General features: G+C 41.5%; 1 protein-coding gene across 2 annotated transcripts in view; it reads right to left on the minus strand.

Annotated features, from left to right (window-relative positions):
- Positions 1-18,599, minus strand: part of LOC125892851 (sodium- and chloride-dependent transporter XTRP3-like) — a 116,668-nt gene that overhangs the window by 55,921 nt on the left and 42,148 nt on the right. For both annotated transcript variants that reach the window (XR_007449792.1, XM_049583159.1), the window contains exons 5-7: positions 15,121-15,231; positions 10,205-10,446; positions 1,309-1,471 (exon numbers count right to left, since the gene is read on the minus strand). Coding sequence is in view for 1 of the 2 variants with exons in the window: in XM_049583159.1 (XP_049439116.1) it covers positions 1,309-1,471; positions 10,205-10,446; positions 15,121-15,231 (516 nt within the window). In the remaining variant the exon portion in view is untranslated. The remainder of the gene's footprint in view (positions 1-1,308; positions 1,472-10,204; positions 10,447-15,120; positions 15,232-18,599) is intronic.

Below are 18,599 nucleotides of genomic sequence, written 5' to 3' on the forward strand. Positions count from 1 at the left end.
GTACAAACTGTGAATAAATCTTTATTCCTGACTATGTGATGTCGCCATTAATGTGTTTCTAGTTAAATTTTTTTTTTTTTTTTTTTTTTAATTTTTTGGTAGACTGGCTTATGGGGTGATTTTGAAGGAGTAATTAAGTTAATCTTCTCATAAGTGGATGTAATATGTAGAGATGCCATCTAGGCTGTTTTTCTTCATTTTGTTTTTTTTAAAGTCTATATTTTGCTTTACAAAAACATGAAAAAGCAGCTGTGACCAAGCTATCATGAGGTGAGTAGCATTGTAAGCATAATTAATAGCGATATACTTCAGCTTGTCTGTGTGTTTTTGTATGCAAGCGGGTCTGCTGCGGTCTGCTGACAGTCCAAAATGGCGGCGGTAGGACGAAACCATGGGTGAGTCTGTTGCTATGGGGCGTTCTATTGAGCTTTGCCTCTTGGTATCCATGCTCTTTGATCTCCATCACTTTTCAATGAATGAAACACCTAGTCCTGTTCTGTGTTGCAAACAGTAGGATTTTTTATCTTGTGGTCATCTGAAATTATATAAATCAATTTGAAGAAGCAAAAGAAGCAAAATGGCTGACACGCAGACATGTTAATTATGAATTTAAATAATAATGATAATAATAATCATCATAATCATAATCATAATCATAATAACAAGAAGAAAAGTTCTTGAAACACTTCCTAATTTGTGTTTGGCTTGGACTGCCTTTTAAAAAACATTTCACATTTATCTCACATTTTTCGGATACTTCTGTGCTCTTCTCACAAAAATCAAACTCTGTAAAGTGGCTGGTGTAGCTCCTTTTTATGGCTCTAAAAGAACTGTTGCACTGAAATGGCATTAGCGTCAAAATGTCAAAATACCATCACATCACCTCTTAATGGTTTTTTTTGTTTCTCTTTTTTGCAGATTGCTACAAAATGCAACAGTGACTTGATGTGAATGCCATGTCTAGTTCAATCTGTGTTTAGTCCTGTCTAGTTTACCAAAATTATTCTCTACCAAAGGCAACCTGTGTTTTTAATTCTGTCTTTTAAATCACAATTGAAAGATCAGATCACAGGCCTACTGTAGTTATACTATTACTACTACTACTAATGCAGGTACTGGATTTTCTCTAATAATTATGTAGCACTTAAGTATTACTTATTGCACTTTTCATATGTATTTTTTTGTATTTTCTATGTATTTGGCACAGATTGTGAGAGACACAATAACAGCCAGTTGCATTCTTATTATATGAATAATTATACATAATTATACATATTATATAGACGATGGTAATGAGGAGGAACATACGGTGTCTAGCTCACTCTCCAGGTTACAATCTTCCAGTTTGTTGCTGAGTTCAGCAAACTGCTCTGGGTATGTTGCATTCAGTTTCTCAATCCAGTCACTGACATTGTTCATGACGATACTGTCCTCTGCTAGATCAAAGGCATTCAGTAGCAGTAAGCGTGTCCTGGAAGAGGGAAAAAAAAGGACAATTACATGAACACTATCATGACCCTGACTTTCACCCAGCAGGGTCCTTCGCTATTTGCTGAGTATAGTTTAGTATTACATCAACACTTTGTTCAAGAAATTGAACTTATATACGAAGGCTAATAAGATAAATTTTGGAGTAAATAATGTGCCAAAAATGTTTTAACTCAATGTCGGCCTGATAGCTTTTACCAGACACAGTTATTTTGTCCAAGAGATGATCTGAAATACTTACAGATTGTGTTCGAAATAAAAAGAAAAAATGTACAGCTTTGAACCACCCCCACTACTTTGCGAGTATATTATCACCAGTAAAACTCCTATCTAAAATATTCAAAATAATATCCACATGTGATCAATCCATTTCTGTTTTAAAAACAAGCTGGGAGCAGGACCCATCTAGCTCTGTACAGCTATATGATGTTCAGAATAGGATTCACAAAATCTGAAATCTGTTCAAACAGCACTCACCACTGCTCACCAGTGAATCAATTCTGCCAAGAGATTGCTAAACTTGGCATTCAATCCGCTGGGCTGCTGTATCCCCCTGTCCTCATCACTCTGTTTACTGTGAGATACTTAACACTTAATTACAGAAGTTCAGTAAAGGTTCTACTCCTCATGGCTCTTTACCATCGCCAAGAAAAAAATAACGAGAAATCAATAAAGTCCATAAATATTTCAAATTGGACAAACCTACATACAGACCATACCTCCATGGAGAAACTGTCCACCTCCTAAAAAAAAAAAATGTCTGAGAGGAGACAGACGTGTCAGAGCCCGAGCAGAGCCCCGGCAGCTGCATCACATCCTGCAGTCAAAACTCCTACTAAGACTCAGCTCTTCCAAGTCCACCTTGCCAGATTGTTGAGGCTGCTCAGTCAGTCTGTGTTTCCAGCCTCTCTTGTTGCACATCAGTTGTCTGTTACTCCATCCTAATCCTGTTTCTCCTCTCCCTGCTGTTCCAACTGCTTTGCTCAGGTCCCTGTCTCCAGACCTGCCATGGATCCCCACTCAGCTCAGCTGCTCTGCTGATTCCATGTTAGACAGCTCAGCTTGGTCTCCCTCCTCTCTAGGCAACCTGCTCAGCTCAGCCCAGGCTTCCCCTCTGCTCAGATAAATTCCAAGCTTACATCTGTTCTCTTCTTGGGAATATGGCTAAGAAGGAAAAGCGGGTCGCCGCTAATTGGAAGATCAGTGCCTCAATTTCTGGCTCCTCTAGTCTGCATGTTGAAGTATCCACAGGCAGATACTAAACCTTAAATTACTGGCATGTTAGTGCTTGTGAATGTTTAAACTGAGTAGCAGGTGGCACCTTGTATAACTGCCTTGAATGAATGTGTGTGTTGTAATGTGTCTATATCGCTTTGTTCTTTCTTTTTGGCTTGTGTGAGTTACCTTTTCATAAAAAACAAACAAACCCGACAGCCCAAAAAATAAATCGATGAAATTACTTGCGGCTCTAGAGTCCGTGTATCATTCGTTCATTCCATTTTCAATTTAAAATCAAAAATCAAAAAACTAAAAAATTGTTTGTTTTTTCATTATTCGTAATTACGAGATAAGGATCTCGTAATTACGAGATTAGATCTCATAATTACGAGATCAGGATCTCAAGGTAAGATCTTGTAATTACAAGATCAGGAAAGGTGCCACATTGGCCACTGCTTCGCTCAGAACCACATACTGCACATCCACGAAGGGGGGTCGGAACTACTGTAACCAGCTGCCACTCGGGTGGTTCCACCTTGACTATATCCCATATCTTTATTATAATGTGTATATATTGTAAATTACGACGGAGTATTACACTAAGCAAGGAGATGTTACAACAGTGCGCACCGTATATATTTTGATCTATTTCATACTTCAGATTTATATTGTTTAGCATTACTTGGTGACAGAAAAGAATGAATTTCATTCTGCAGGGAAACGCATGTCCTTACTGTGCATACTGAATCTTGAATCTATGTTTTATGAAGACGCTATGTGCGCTCAGAGCTGTGGCACAAGTTACGCACTGAAATCTGGCGGAAGAAAAATAATAATAAGACGAAAAATAAGTAGGCTGTGTGTGACTTATGCGCTGATTAAGTGGTGGGTGATCGATTTGCCTGACATCGATTGATTTAGTTTCAGCACCGCGGTAGTGGCCAGCTCCTAGATAGTGATCTCTGGCGTCCCAGAGACACTCCCCTAATGCCAGGTCTCACTGCTCCCCGCACCAACCCAATAACCTCCTTTACCTTACTTACGCATGGCTTTCTCAGCCCAAACAGCACTGCCACCTTCAACCAAACCCAGGCTCCGTACATGCGAGCTCCAGGTAGAAACAGTGCTGATACTACCTTTCCTAGCACATTCACCAAACTCTATCTCAAACGCTACATAGCATAACTCCAATATAAGCTAAAGTTAAAGGAGACAGATAACTCATAGGATCAGCAGACACACTCACCTTGCAGCATGGTCTCAAACAAAAGGATTCAAATAGGCCACTCCCACACTTAAATAACCTTCCTCTTCCTGGATTTCCTCCTAAGAAGTGGATCACTCCACCTGATCTCAAGGAGTTATGTACTCTGCTTAGTAGTTCCGCCTGCTGGCCCCCAACTGATATTATTTCTTCTCACCCAGATCCATTGGCTTGCTCTACCTGCTTCATCTGACATTTCCTTCACTGTCTTCCTCAAACTCTGTCCCCGCACTCCGAGTTCCCCCAGGAGCGAGGCAGCTGATCTTGCTATGAATCCCCTACACCCCACTTTCACTGGACAAATCCTAGTTTTCCATCCTCACTGCTTAGCTTCTGCTCCTAAGTCTGCATATCTAAGCTTTTTTCTTTCACAGGCTTCAAGGTTCAAGGTTCAAGGAGTCTTTATTATCCCCGTGGGGCAATTTGTTGTACAGCCAGCAGTAATAAACAAACAATTAAACAACAATCACTCAGACAACAATAAATAACCAGAGACAACAAAAAAAATGAAGAGCAGGTCAGTCACTTATTCAGGAGAGCAATGGCAGCAGGGACAAAGGAATGTTTTAGTTTGTTAGTCCTGCATTTTGGCAGGATATACCTACGCCCCAATGGACGAACCCTGCAGTTTGTTTTTGTTTCTGAGGGAGAGGGAGCCTTACCAACAAATGAAGGAGAAGGTGAGGATGGATTCAATAAAACGAGAGTAAAATATCTGCATAAATGTGCTATCAACATTAAAATTACACAGCTTCCTGTAAAAATACATGCGCTGGTGGGCCTTTTTACACACAGCATCAACTTGAGTCTCGAAGGTCAGCTTGTCATCTACATAAGTCCCAAGGTACTTGTAATTGTTGACCAGCTCCACTGCTTCATTCTCAATCATAACAGGGGAGATGACTGTGGGATTTTTCCGAAAGTCAACCAACATCTCTTTAGTTTTTGCTACACTGATATGTAGGAAGGAAGAGCTGCACCAGTCCATGAATTCCTTCACTACAGGTCCATGCTCCAGGTCATCACTGCTCAGCAGGGACACAATGACAGAGTCATCTGCAAATTTAACAATGTGTCGCCCCACATGTTGACTCCGGCATTCATTTGTATATAAAACAAATAATAAAGGTGAAAGAACGCAGCCCTGGGGTGATCCAGTGGAGGAGACAAGAGTGTCTGACAGAACACCATTAACCCTCACACGCTGTGGTCTCACTGTTAAAAAGTCAATAACCCAGGCTATAAGACCAGGATCAATGTTATGGGAGTCCCTTAGCCTCTCTGCTAAAATGTGTGGCTGAATGCAATTAAAAGCGGATGAGAAATCGATAAATAAAAGACAGGACTTGGCTCCCTCAAGATGAGTTAGAACAAAGTTCAACAGGGTGCCAACTGCATCTTCAACACCTCTGCCTGAACTGTAGGCAAACTACAGTGGGTCCAAGTAATTTTGGACACAGGTCAGAAGTGATTCCTTCACAATTTTTTCAAACGACTTCATAACAAGGGAGGTCAGTGCGACATGTCTGAAGTCATTTAGTGATATTGGAGATGCAGATTTGGGTACTGGAACTATAATAGAATTCTCCCAGAGTGAAGGGATCTTGTGAAGCTGGAGGGACGTTGAAAAAATAAAACTAAAAATATCTGCCAGCTGGACAGCACAGTTCTTGAGGACCCGACCTCCAATGCCATCCAGGCCTGGACTTTTCCTCTCTTTGACACGCTGAAAAAGTCTACAAACTGTGTTCCTGTCAACAACAACACTGTTCTGTGAGGAGACAGTGTTTTTAAAAACTGACAGTTCATCATTAAAGTCACAGAAATTAAAACGGTTATGAAAACTGTTCAGTTCGTCCGAGAGGACCAGATCAGGCTTCCCATTAAAGGGCCACTGTGTAAAATGGGCTGAAAACCGTTGAAAACAGTGACATCAGTGGTCAAATTCTAGATTGCAGGGCTCACTCACTCACCCCTCCCATCGGGTAAATGACGGTGGCCTCGTAGGGACAAAAAGCCTTGCGCAGACACAAGTTTTTCAGGAGTAGGTCTATCTAGCGACGAGGTGAATGTTTATTAGAAATCTAAGCCATGTTACGATATTGTAATGAATCCCTCACGTGCAGAAGACCAGAGTAGCGTTCGGGAAAAAGGCCCGTTTATTTGAGCACTCCAAAAACTCCGGTAACACTCCAGGGGGTAAAAGACTCCGTCCCAAACTCTGACTCTTCTAGCATAACACACACAGTTCATACACACATTCTCGTTTACAATACCAAGCGGGTACCCCCTCCCCTCTCTGCTCCGCCAACCTCCAGCCCGCACACTGACTGACAGCGTAGCCTGTAACAGAGCTCAGCTGTTTATTTAGCCTAGCAATACCTCCGGACTATAGTAGCTGCAATGGACGACTTTGAACGCAATTTTGAAGAGTTTCTTGTAGCGGACACAGACCCAGAGCCATACCTGTTTGAGCCAGAGCATACTGATGAGGAACTTGAATGCTAAGCGGGCGAGAAGAGAGGCTGAATCCTCCGCTCCCATTTGGCTGCACAGAATGGGATTCGGTGCTACCATTGTTGGGGAGATATATGATCAGGAGGAAAAGCGCTGCAGAGAGTGCATCACAAGGAGTGAAGTTGCGTCTTCTTTTCCTCGCAGATGACGGTTCAGGTTCATTTTCTCCTGTTGCGTGGTAAGTGTGGTCCATTCGCAAACTTTATAACTAAAAAACCTTTCACTACTCTCTATCGACTAACGACTAACACTCTTTGCTGTTTCCTCCTCCTCCTTCCTTCCTTCAGCTGTCTTCGTTGGTTTATTTATACACGCGAAACGCGTTCTCTGGCTGGCTGGATTGTCCGCTAGGGCTGCCTTACATATATGGCGGCGCAAGATGGCGACCTCTCTAAAGCATATATATATATATATATATATATATATATACAGTACAGGCCAAAAGTTTGGACACACCTTCTCATTCAATGCGTTTTCTTAATTTTCATGACTATTTACATTGTAGATTCTCACTGAAGGCATCAAAACTATGAATGAACACATGTGGAGTTATGTACTTAACAAAAAAAGGTGAAATAACTGAAAACATGTTTTATATTCTAGTTTCTTCAAAATAGCCACCCTTTGCTCTGATTACTGCTTTGCACACTCTTGGCATTCTCTTGATGAGCTTCAAGAGGTAGTCACCTGAAATGGTTTTCCAATAGTCTTGAAGGAGTTCCCAGAGGTGTTTAGCACTTGTTGGCCCCTTTGCCTTCACTCTGCGGTCCGCCTTCTCTAGTAGCCTCTTTGTACATGACATTGTTGTGGTCACCACTGTCATGTCATCCATGTAAGCCCTAACTGGTGGAAGATGCAACCCTTTCTCTCCCCACCTACCACCCACTTAGAAGCCCTGATGATTACTTCCATTGCCATAGTAAATGCTTATGGAGAAATTGTACACCCTGCCATGATGCCTATTTCTAGCCTCTGCCAACCTGTTGTGAAACCTGCTGTATTTAGACACAACCTAATATCCTGAAACCATGCCTTCACTAAGTTAACAACTACCTGTGGCACTTTGAAGTAGTCAAACGCACTCCAAATGAGGCTATGTGGTACTGAACCAAACGCATTTGCAAGATCTAAAAATATTACATGCAGGTCCCTTTTCTTAATCTTCGCTGCCTGAATCTGGTGCCAGATCATGCTAGTATGCTCTAAACACCCTGCAAAACCTGGTATTCCTGCCTTCTGCACCATAGTATCTATTAAGCTATTCCTTTCTAAGTAGCTAGCTAATCTCTGCGCTACTACACTAAAGAAAATCTTCCCTTCTACATTCAAGAGAGAAATCATCCGGAATTGGCTAAGGTCCACACACTCCTTCTCTTTAGGAATGAGGACACCCCCTGCCCTACGCCGTGCTCTTGGGATAATTTGTTTCTCCCAAACTATTCTTAGCTGTTTCCACAAAAATTTAGGATATCAGGCGCACTTTTATAAACCCGGTAGGGGGACTCCGTTAGGCCCTGGGGCCGAAGAAGCCTTTGCACGCCTGACCACCTCCTGAACTTCCTTCCACCGAGGTGGCCTGACATCCATCTCATGCTCTATCCCTCCTAAGGGAGGGATATCCGGTGGGACACCTACTATCCTATTCTTCTCTAAATCTGTATATGTATTTCTCAAATATTCTTCAACCTCTGGCCTTTCTGCTTTGAGCTGCCCCCCCTTTTCCTGGCTGAACAACCCTTTAACAAACTTAAAAGGGTCCCTGAAAAAACCTGTCCCTACATGTTCCTTCTTCTTCCTCTTTTTTCTGAGATGCTCTGCCCTTCTAAGAACTGCTAGCCTGCTTCTCAACTCCTCTTGCAACACATTAATTCCCTCCCTTTCTTCTTCTGTAAATATTGTTAGTGAAACAGAAATAAGCGTTAGTTAGGGGACAAGAGCCGAGAGTCACAAAGACTCACGTATGTTAAAAGTTACTTACAACCGGTGTATTTAGGCTACTGTATGTGTCCGGAGTCCTTCGCCTGTGGAACAAGTAACATGACTACTAACTTGTCCCCAAACGAACCCATGTTTCTGTTAGGCCTATGTGTTTCACTAACGTTCTTTATGTATTATGAAGAATGTCAGACTGGCCAATCAGTGGCAGAGTTGGGCCCGGAGTCACAAACAGCGCATTTCGACACAGAACCGACACGGTGCCGGTTCCCAAACCTAATTAAGTAGGCTACTTACAACGGCATGAAAGACAATCTGACATTCTGTGTGTTGTTGGTTATTTCCTTAAAAACTACGACTTTATTCTGGAAATATTACGACTTTAATCTCATAATATTTCGACTTTATTCTCGTAATATTATGACTTTAATCTCACAATATTTCAACTTTATTCTTGTAATATTATGACTTTTTCTCAGTTATGACTTTATTCTGGAAATATTACGAGTTTTTTCTCGTAATATTTTGACTTTATTCTCGAAATCGATGTTTTTTTTTTTCTTCAATGTGGCGCTAATACTCCGTTGTACCCTAATACTCCATCGTAATTTACAATATATACACATTATAATAAAGATATGGGATATAGTCAAGATGGCACCACCTCAGTGGCAGCTGGTTACAGTAGTTCTGACCCCCCTTCGTGGATGTGCAGTATGTGGTTCTGAGCGAAGCATTGGCCAATTTGGCACTTTCTTGATCTCATAATTACGAGATCTTATCTCGTAATTACGAGATCCTGATCTCATAATTATGAGATAAGGTGTCTCATTTTCTTTTTATCCACTGAATGCAATGTGCATCCATAGAAAATAGTTCCAGGTCACGCAAGTTGGAACAAATGAAAAATCAAAATCAAATTTTAATCGTGGCCCATTTTTCGATTTGCTATTTTTAATGTGAGCATAAAATCAAAAATAAGAAAAACAAACCGTTTTTTGTATTTTTGAATTTGATTATTAAACAAATAATGTAAAAACAAACCGTTTTTTCGTTTTTTGATTTTAAATTGCAAATGGAATGAACGAATGATACACAGACCCTCTAGATTACACGTATACACAGCATCTGTACAGTGTTTAAAGGCATACACATGCACACTGGTGTAAGCATGCACTCACAAAGAAGCTGTTTACACCTGATAATTTTAATATGTCTTGTGTCTTGGGTGATGCATCACAAGTGGACAGCTCTAAGTCTGTATGTTCACACCTGGCATTAAAGTATGTCTCCAAATGTGTCTTGGGTGACCACTTGTGATCTGATCTCACTTTCCTCCTCAATATGCAAATAAACACATGAATCATTTTCATTTGCACAGACTGAATAAGATGTTGCTGTTTTTAACTGGCATGAGGTTTGTCATGTTATATACACACACTTACAGCCTTTGTGAGGCTAACCAGGCAGACAATGAACTGACCGTTCACTGGGACGAGAGTTTCTCTAGAGACGGTCCTTCAGCTCTGTGTCTGTGTGAGTACACCAACAGAAAGTTTTCTTATCTGGGCATCAGATAAGCAACCTGGCCTGGGACACATGAGTGTTCACACTGCTGAAAGAATACCTTCTTCAAATGTGATCTGGGAGATTAGATCTAAACACACATTAGTGAAGACACATTCGTAGAGCTGTCAACTTGAAATCTGATAACCCAGAATGCATGTTAATACCAGGTGTAAACAGGGCCATATACACATTAGCAAAAAAAACCACACATACCTCTCGAGACAGTCCTCGTAGTTGACAGTGGCCTTGAACCCATAGATGGAAAAAGTGACAATGCTGGCAAAGATGGAGGTTCCACTGTTGATGACAGAAACAACGATGGCCTGGCGCTCAAAGTTGTTGTTGTACTGGTTATAGCTGGCAAAGGCTATGAGTGTCCCAAAACCCAAACCCAAAGAGAAAAAGATCTGAGTGGCCGCATTGATCCATGTAGTAGGATTGGCAAGCTGTTCCATCTGAATGCAGACAAACACACATGCACATATGGACACAGGTGCAGACACACACACGCGTACAAGCACAAAACATTACACGTTACATTTTCAGCATTCATAATACATTTTTTAATAGTTCAGCAGAGGCTTCTCAGGTGAATGCACTGTCTCACTTCCACATTCATAGACATCACCCACTGGTTTCTGGACAACTGTTTGGAAGTCTTGAATTTGGTATTTTGGCTGTCACCATCTTGGTGTTTTGCAGCCTGAATTGGCCATACTTTGACAAAAGGATGGAGTTGTGGAGGAGGGAGGAATGGATCTCACTGAGGACCCCACACCCACCAACACCAGAAACAAGATGCATCCATAATTTACGTTAAATGTGATATTAATTGGGATGCTAGCAAAAAACAGGCATGAAACAAAAAGTATTTTTTAGTACAACTGATCACTGAACAAAACCAAAATGTTATAATTAGCTTTGATGAAGTGAAAACACAGTGTGAAAGAATCAGAGTTCTGAAACCAGGGCCAAATTTCCACACTGTAGAAAACAATAAACGTCATTTATGGGCATGCCACGTCTGTCTTCTACTCTCTGAGTTGGTGTTTCACTAAGGCCCAGATCACACAGAAAACCTTTTAGCAGCTGGAGGCGGCTTTTTGTAATTGTTTTTAATGAGAATAAAGCTTTTTGCTCGCTCTTTTTGCATTGCTACACCCCTCACATTTCTATGCTCTAGACACCTCACATTTTTGCCAGAGTGCTCTGAACTTGAGGTGAAAAAATTTCAACTCAGAACAAAAAAAGCACCCCCCCCGTCACCTCCACATTTTCCCCATTGTCCAAACAGATGATTTGAGAGGCGGGCCTTCTGTGGTGGTAATGATGACCTGTTTACAGTTGGTTAACAATAGAGGAGAGTTGTTAGCAGTTGCTGGATACTAGGGCATTAACGACTTTGATTTTTTTCAAGTCGACTTATCCGTCAATAACGTCGAGTCGAGTCGACAAGTCATTTGATGACGTCATTACATTGACATGGCGGAGGAAAGTGAAGTATCTCCACACATGTGATGTGTGTCTGTCAAGGCCCAAACATACTCGGGCGGAACGTACAGTACAGGCCAAAAGTTTGGACACACCTTCTCATTCAATGCGTTTTCTTTATTTTCATGACTATTTACATTGTAGATTCTCACTGAAGGCATCAAAACTATGAATGAACACGTGGAGTTATGTACTTAACAAAAAAAGGTGAAATAACCGAAAACATGTTTTATATTCTAGTTTCTTCAAAATAGCCACCCTTTGCTCTGATTACTGCTTTGCACACTCTTGGCATTCTCTCGATGAGCTTCAAGAGGTAGTCACCTGAAATGGTTTCCACTTCACAGGTGTGCCTTATCAGGGTTAATTAGTGGAATTTCTTGCTTTATCAATGGGGTTGGGACCGTCAGTTGTGCTGTGCAGAAGTCAGGTCAATACACAGCCGACAGCCCTATTGGACAACTGTTAAAATTCATATTATGGCAAGAACCAATCAGCTAACTAAAGAAAAACGAGTGGCCATCATTACTTTAAGAAATGAAGGTCAGTCAGTCCAGAAAATTGCAAAAACTTTAAATGTGTCCCCAGGTGGAGTCGCAAAAACCATCAAGCGCTACAACGAAACTGGCACACATGAGGACCGACCCAGGAAAGGAAGACCAAGAGTCACCTCTGCTTCTGAGGATAAGTTCATCCGAGTCACCAGCCTCAGAAATGGCAAGTTAACAGCAGCTCAGATCAGAGACCAGATGAATGCCACACAGAGTTCTAGCAGCAGACCCATCTCTAGAACAACTGTTAAGAGGAGACTGCGCGAATCAGGCCTTCATGGTCAAATAGCTGCTAGGAAACCACTGCTAAGGAGAGGCAACAAGCAGAAGAGATTTGTTTGGGCCAAGAAACACAAGGAATGGACATTAGACCAGTGGAAATCTGTGCTTTGGTCTGATGAGTCCAAATTTGAGATCTTTGGTTCCAACCGCCGTGTGAGACGCAGAAAAGGTGAACAGATGGATTCCACATGCCTGGTTCCCACTGTGAAGCATGGAGGAGGAGCTGTGATGGTGTGGGGGTGTTTTGCTGGTGACACTGTTGGGGATTTATTCAAAATTGAAGGCACACTGAACCAGCATGGCTACCACAGCATCCTGCAGCGACATGCCATCCCATCCGGTTTGCGTTTAGTTGGACGATCATTTATTTTTCAACAGGACAGTGACCCCAAACACACCTCCAGGCTGTGTAAGGGCTATTTGACCAAGAAGGAGAGTGATGGAGTGCTGCGGCAGATGACCTGGCCTCCACAGTCACCGGACCTGAACCCAGTCGAGATGGTTTGGGGTGAGCTGGACCACAGAGTGAAGGCAAAGGGGCCAACAAGTGCTAAACACCTCTGGGAACTCCTTCAAGACTGTTGGAAAACCATTTCAGGTGACTACCTCTTGAAGCTCACCAGCTCACCCCAAACCATCTCGATTGGGTTCAGGTCCGGTGACTGTGGAGGCCAGGTCATCTGCCGCAGCACTCCATCACTCTCCTTCTTGGTCAAATAGCCCTTACACAGCCTGGAGGTGTGTTTGGGGTCATTGTCCTGTTGAAAAATAAATGATCGTCCAACTAAACGCAAACCGGATTGGATGGCATGTCGCTGCAGGATGCTGTGGTAGCCATGCTGGTTCAGTGTGCCTTCAATTTTGAATAAATCCCCAACAGTGTCACCAGCAAAACACCCCCACACCATCACACCTCCTCCTCCATGCTTCACAGTGGGAACCAGGCATGTGGAATCCATCTGTTCACCTTTTCTGCGTCTCACAAAGACACGGCAGTTGGAACCAAAGATCTCAAATTTGGACTCATCAGACCAAAGCACAGATTTCCACTGGTCTAATGTCCATTCCTTGTGTTTCTTGGCCCAAACAAATCTCTTCTGCTTGTTGCCTCTCCTTAGCAGTGGTTTCCTAGCAGCTATTTGACCATGAAGGCCTGATTGCGCAGTCTCCTCTTAACAGTTGTTCTGGGTCTGCTGCTAGAACTCTGTGTGGCATTCATCTGGTCTCTGATCTGAGCTGCTGTTAACTTGCCATTTCTGAGGCTGGTGACTCGGATGAACTTATCCTCAGAAGCAGAGGTGACTCTTGGTCTTCCTTTCCTGGGTCGGTCCTCATGTGTGCCAGTTTCGTTGTAGCGCTTGATGGTTTTTGCGACTCCACCTGGGGACACATTTAAAGTTTTTGCAATTTTCTGGACTGACTGACCTTCATTTCTTAAAGTAATGATGGCCACTCGTTTTTCTTTAGTTAGCTGATTGGTTCTTGCCATAATATGAATTTTAACAGTTGTCCAATAGGGCTGTCGGCTGTGTATTGACCTGACTTCTGCACAGCACAACTGATGGTCCCAACCCCATTGATAAAGCAAGAAATTCCACTAATTAACCCTGATAAGGCACACCTGTGAAGTGGAAACCATTTCAGGTGACTACCTCTTGAAGCTCATCGAGAGAATGCCAAGAGTGTGCAAAGCAGTAATCAGAGCAAAGGGTGGCTATTTTGAAGAAACTAGAATATAAAACATGTTTTCAGTTATTTCACCTTTTTTTGTTAAGTACATAACTCCACGTGTTCATTCATAGTTTTGATGCCTTCAGTGAGAATCTACAATGTAAATAGTCATGAAAATAAAGAAAACGCATTGAATGAGAAGGTGTGTCCAAACTTTTGGCCTGTACTGTACGCGGAACGGACTCTGCGGAGGTCCACGTGGACTCAAAGCAGACGTCCGCAAGCCCTGTGTGCACAAAGCTCAGATTTTACGACCGCGCGGACTCCGCTCCGCGCACCAGTGACTGCTCGGCATGTATTTTTCACATCGCGGGGATTTTTCACAGACATTTTTACAGGAAACTACAACGCGGAAGTGCGCTCGACTACGAAAGCCTGAATGACTGCGGACATTGACTTTTCTGTTAATGCCCTACTGGATAACCAGAGCTATATGGCCCAACTATGGACAGCAGGTTGTCAAACTGTCAAATTCAATTAAAAAAAAAAAGGCAGTGCGGTGTGCCTCACATTTTGCAACCTGCAAAGTTCTTTGTGGGTTGGGGCTGAAGGGCAGAGCTCTGCTTGAATTTGTACTTGTTGAATTAATTCATCCATCACATGATAGTTTTTAGATGGCAAAATGTGCTGGGATTGTACATTTTACATGAAATAGGGAAATATCACCTGCATCGTTTAACTCTTAGCCTTCATGAATGCATCAATATTAGGTGTGCAGAGTCATCCAGTAGGCCGGATTGGACCCTTTGACAGACCGGTTCTGGCCCACGTGTTGTATGTTTGGGGCCTAAAACATGACCTGCTCTATTGTCCATTTTACTCTAAATGGGACCATGATCTACAAAATAAACATCATGTGCTTGATTAAGGAAGACGTGACACTAGCAATTGAGACCGTACACTCAATAGGAAAATGTTTACTGAGGTAATAAATCAAGTGAGAAGTGTATCACAGACAAAGACTCCCCCTCCTGCCAGCAATTAGTTAGGTAAACCCAAGGCTGTAATGCAAAGCCCCCATACACTGTACTGCATGTCTGTATGCCTATTGCCAAATCTCAAACACAAACTTACCTTTGGTGTGAACATGTATTTGACACCATTGATGGCACCATGAAGAGTGACGCCCCGGATCAGGTAGATGAAGAGGACCACATATGGAAATGTGGCTGTGAAGTACACAACCTCAAGATGGAGCCAAACAGCAAAGTTAGGGTAAAAGTTCAAATATGAGAGTGAATGTGTGGGGAGGAGGTAGTATATAATTCCATCATATCCCCACAGTCATTCCTCTTGTCTGGTCAAAGTAAAAAAAAACAAACACTTGCATGCTTCATAATTTCTTAAATACACATTCTTTTAGTTGGTCGGATAGGTCCACAGGTCTATTTCAAATATTTCAATTGTTAGTTCCTGTGATTGTACCTGATTGTATGACCAAAGACCTTTCATATGGCTAACAAATATATAAGAATACAAAAATAGTTTTCTGTAGTTTTCAGTTGAGATTTCATCACTTGACATACTAGATCAAAGTCCTCTTAGTGGCCTTAGGCTATATTAAACTAATTGTTGATTGTGGGTAACGTTAATGTACAGTATTGTTAGACACTTAATACTGGTAACGTGAATATGACCTATCTTTCATTCCATAAATGTCATTTCTACATACTAAATTAAGATGATTATTATTCCACTAATGTAGAATCCTATGCAGTTCATGAGGATAATGATTTGGCTACGTGTTGAGGGGCAAATGTAAACTGTATGATTTGAGTTTGACACAAAGAATGTATGTAATATTTTCAATAAAATGAATAAATAAAAATACTGATCATTATTTTGACATATTCATTTTTAACATTACATAAAGTATATCCCAAGTCCTTGATTTTTCAAGTGTCTTAAAAGCTTGTAAGTTTCATCTGGCAGACTAGAACCAACCATGTACAGTGAAGACTACCTTTCAGTATCTATGTCCAGCCCAGTCTCATTCCAAAGTCATCAAATACCACTGATGCATCAGTGATTTCAGTGTCACCTGATGCCAAAAGCGACCTTTCGTGGTGGTGTGATACGCTTTTAATATGGCCTGACAGTAACCTTTTACAGTGTTGTGATCACTGTCGGTCAGCCCCGTCACAGCATAATGCTATGCAGACAGGTGGTGTCAGTTCATAATGTGGCTGTATGGCACCTGTTGCAGCAGCATGATATGCAGCTGGACAGCATCAGGTTGAAATTCTTTTATTTATTTTTTATTCATTTTATATACTTAAATCCCCCTCGGGCTGGAGCATAATGCCATGCCGGAGGAAAACGCCAACCTGCCCCCCCCCGCCGTATGAAGCAACAACCCAGTGCTGCGGGGATGCAGACACACAGCAATCTCATTCGAAGTCACTTCTTGTGAGCTGTTTGGTATATGCATTTAGTTTTCTATTTTCATTCAGTAATATGTAATGCAGAAATACACCTTGATTAAACATATGCTGTAGATTAGAATACGAGTGCTAGTGTGACCCAATAAATTGCAGAGCATTGCAAAGTTAAGCAAATCAACATTTACTGAAAAAAAGACGATTGAAATCACTTTCTAGATTCAAACATTACTATCAAACAAAATACACAGTCTTATTAACATCTAATTATGTTAAGCCACGCAAAATCATATTAAAGACATATTGTTTCAGTCACAAAATATATTAGGCTACAGCTCTAACATTTACCGTGGCAAAAAACCCCAAACTAAACAGTTCTTTATCGTATAGCCTATTTTACACAAAATTAACACTCACAGCCAATATAAGAAAACTTAAACGTGACAGTTTGAGTGTATTATTTGTGTTTCCTTTTATGCAGGTGGAACTTGCCCGCCGTGCGCACCTCTCCTCCCTCTCCAGTCCCTGGCTGTGGGTCAGAGGCATCTTATCTACTGTGCCCCCACCTGTTTTATTTGCAGACGTTTTATTATACGCCAATTTTTCTTTTATTCTTCTTCTGATATCTTGATATCTTCTTTTCACTTCATCCACTGTCCGCATTGTTTTACCAACAGCATTTACTTTTTCACAGATTTCTTCCCATATAGCGTTCCTTTGTGAGACAGTCAGGTTTCTTTGCTGTAGCTCATTTAAGTGTTAATTGGCCTCATCTACCAACACCTCTAATTCCATAGGGTCGAATATCACTTTGCACTTTCTCTCCAAACTCGCCATGCTGCAAACTACCATGTCATCAAGATATCTTAATGACAACTCAAAATGGTACCACTTTACTTGAGGTCAAAGAATTTATTCATTACACTGTCATAATGGTGTGATGACAGCCAGTTTTGTGTCTTATCCTGCCAGACGTCTATCTGACCGAGTGTTAGAATCAGTCTGTAACCTTGGACATCTTTTTATAATAATCATTATGTCACCTTGTCATAAACACAAAAAGAGGTGCAATTTTGTTCATGTCAAGTTGTTATGACAAAGACATCTTCTGGTAATGTCATCCTGGTTAATGCCAAGTTGTCATAATAAGGACATCCCAAACAAATTGGGGTTAGGGTTATGTTGTCATGACAAAGACAACTTCTGGTAATGTCACTTTAATTAATGTCAAGTTGTCAAAATCAAGACAACCCAAACAATGTCAACTTGTCATTACAAAAACTGAATTACACCTTTAGCAACACAAAGGAGGATTGCGCTTTTTACCTCATGGGGTCCCCCTACAGATGAAAAACGGCATTGTCTGTTACAACTGTTGCAAAAATATTTTCTTCGCGTGCATTTGTTGACAAGCCAACGATACCAGTGAGCTTCCTGAAGCTGGCTGTGTAATGCGCGATCATCATGTCTTAAGAACAGGTAAAATAGCCCTATAGCATTTTGTACATACATGATTAGGCTTATTGCTCAGCGCAATAAAATGGGCTTTTTTCAGATGATCAGTTTACTTGACTTGACTTATATTTTCGATAGGCTATTATTTTTTTCGTTATTGTATAATTGTTTTCAGTTAATCAGGCAAGTTTATTCTATTGAAATTTATAATAGTTTTCGTATGACATGCTACCAGTCACACGACGCGTTGTTGCTTCGAGCTGACACTTTTGACCCCTGCAATCACATGACGTGTCAACGCATGCACGTCTAATAACCACACGTCTAGGCGTGTGCAGGCATTGCACGCGCATTGCATGTGTAACAAGTACACGGTGAATGCACATGCAGTGCACGCGCAGCAAGTACACGGTGATGGTTGCACATGCAATGTACACGGATCAAGTACGCAGTGAATGCACTGTGTGTGTTCGCTTATACGTTTCACTCCTCACACACACACACACACACACACAAAGTGTGCGATAAGTGCAGTAAAACCTCTGCTAGCCAAGCCAATACTTACTAATACTATCAATACATGTGATCAGCATGTAGAAAGCCATATTTCAATCTGCTCTGTCCGCAGTCTCATTCACTGCTATTATGATTTACAATTGCGGTCGACTCAAGTACATCGCGCTCACGTGCTAACAGCAAACTGTTAAAGACAAACTA

The sequence above is a fragment of the Epinephelus fuscoguttatus genome, linkage group LG8, assembly GCF_011397635.1.
Source record: "Epinephelus fuscoguttatus linkage group LG8, E.fuscoguttatus.final_Chr_v1".
NCBI classification, from domain to species: domain Eukaryota; kingdom Metazoa; phylum Chordata; class Actinopteri; order Perciformes; family Serranidae; genus Epinephelus; species Epinephelus fuscoguttatus.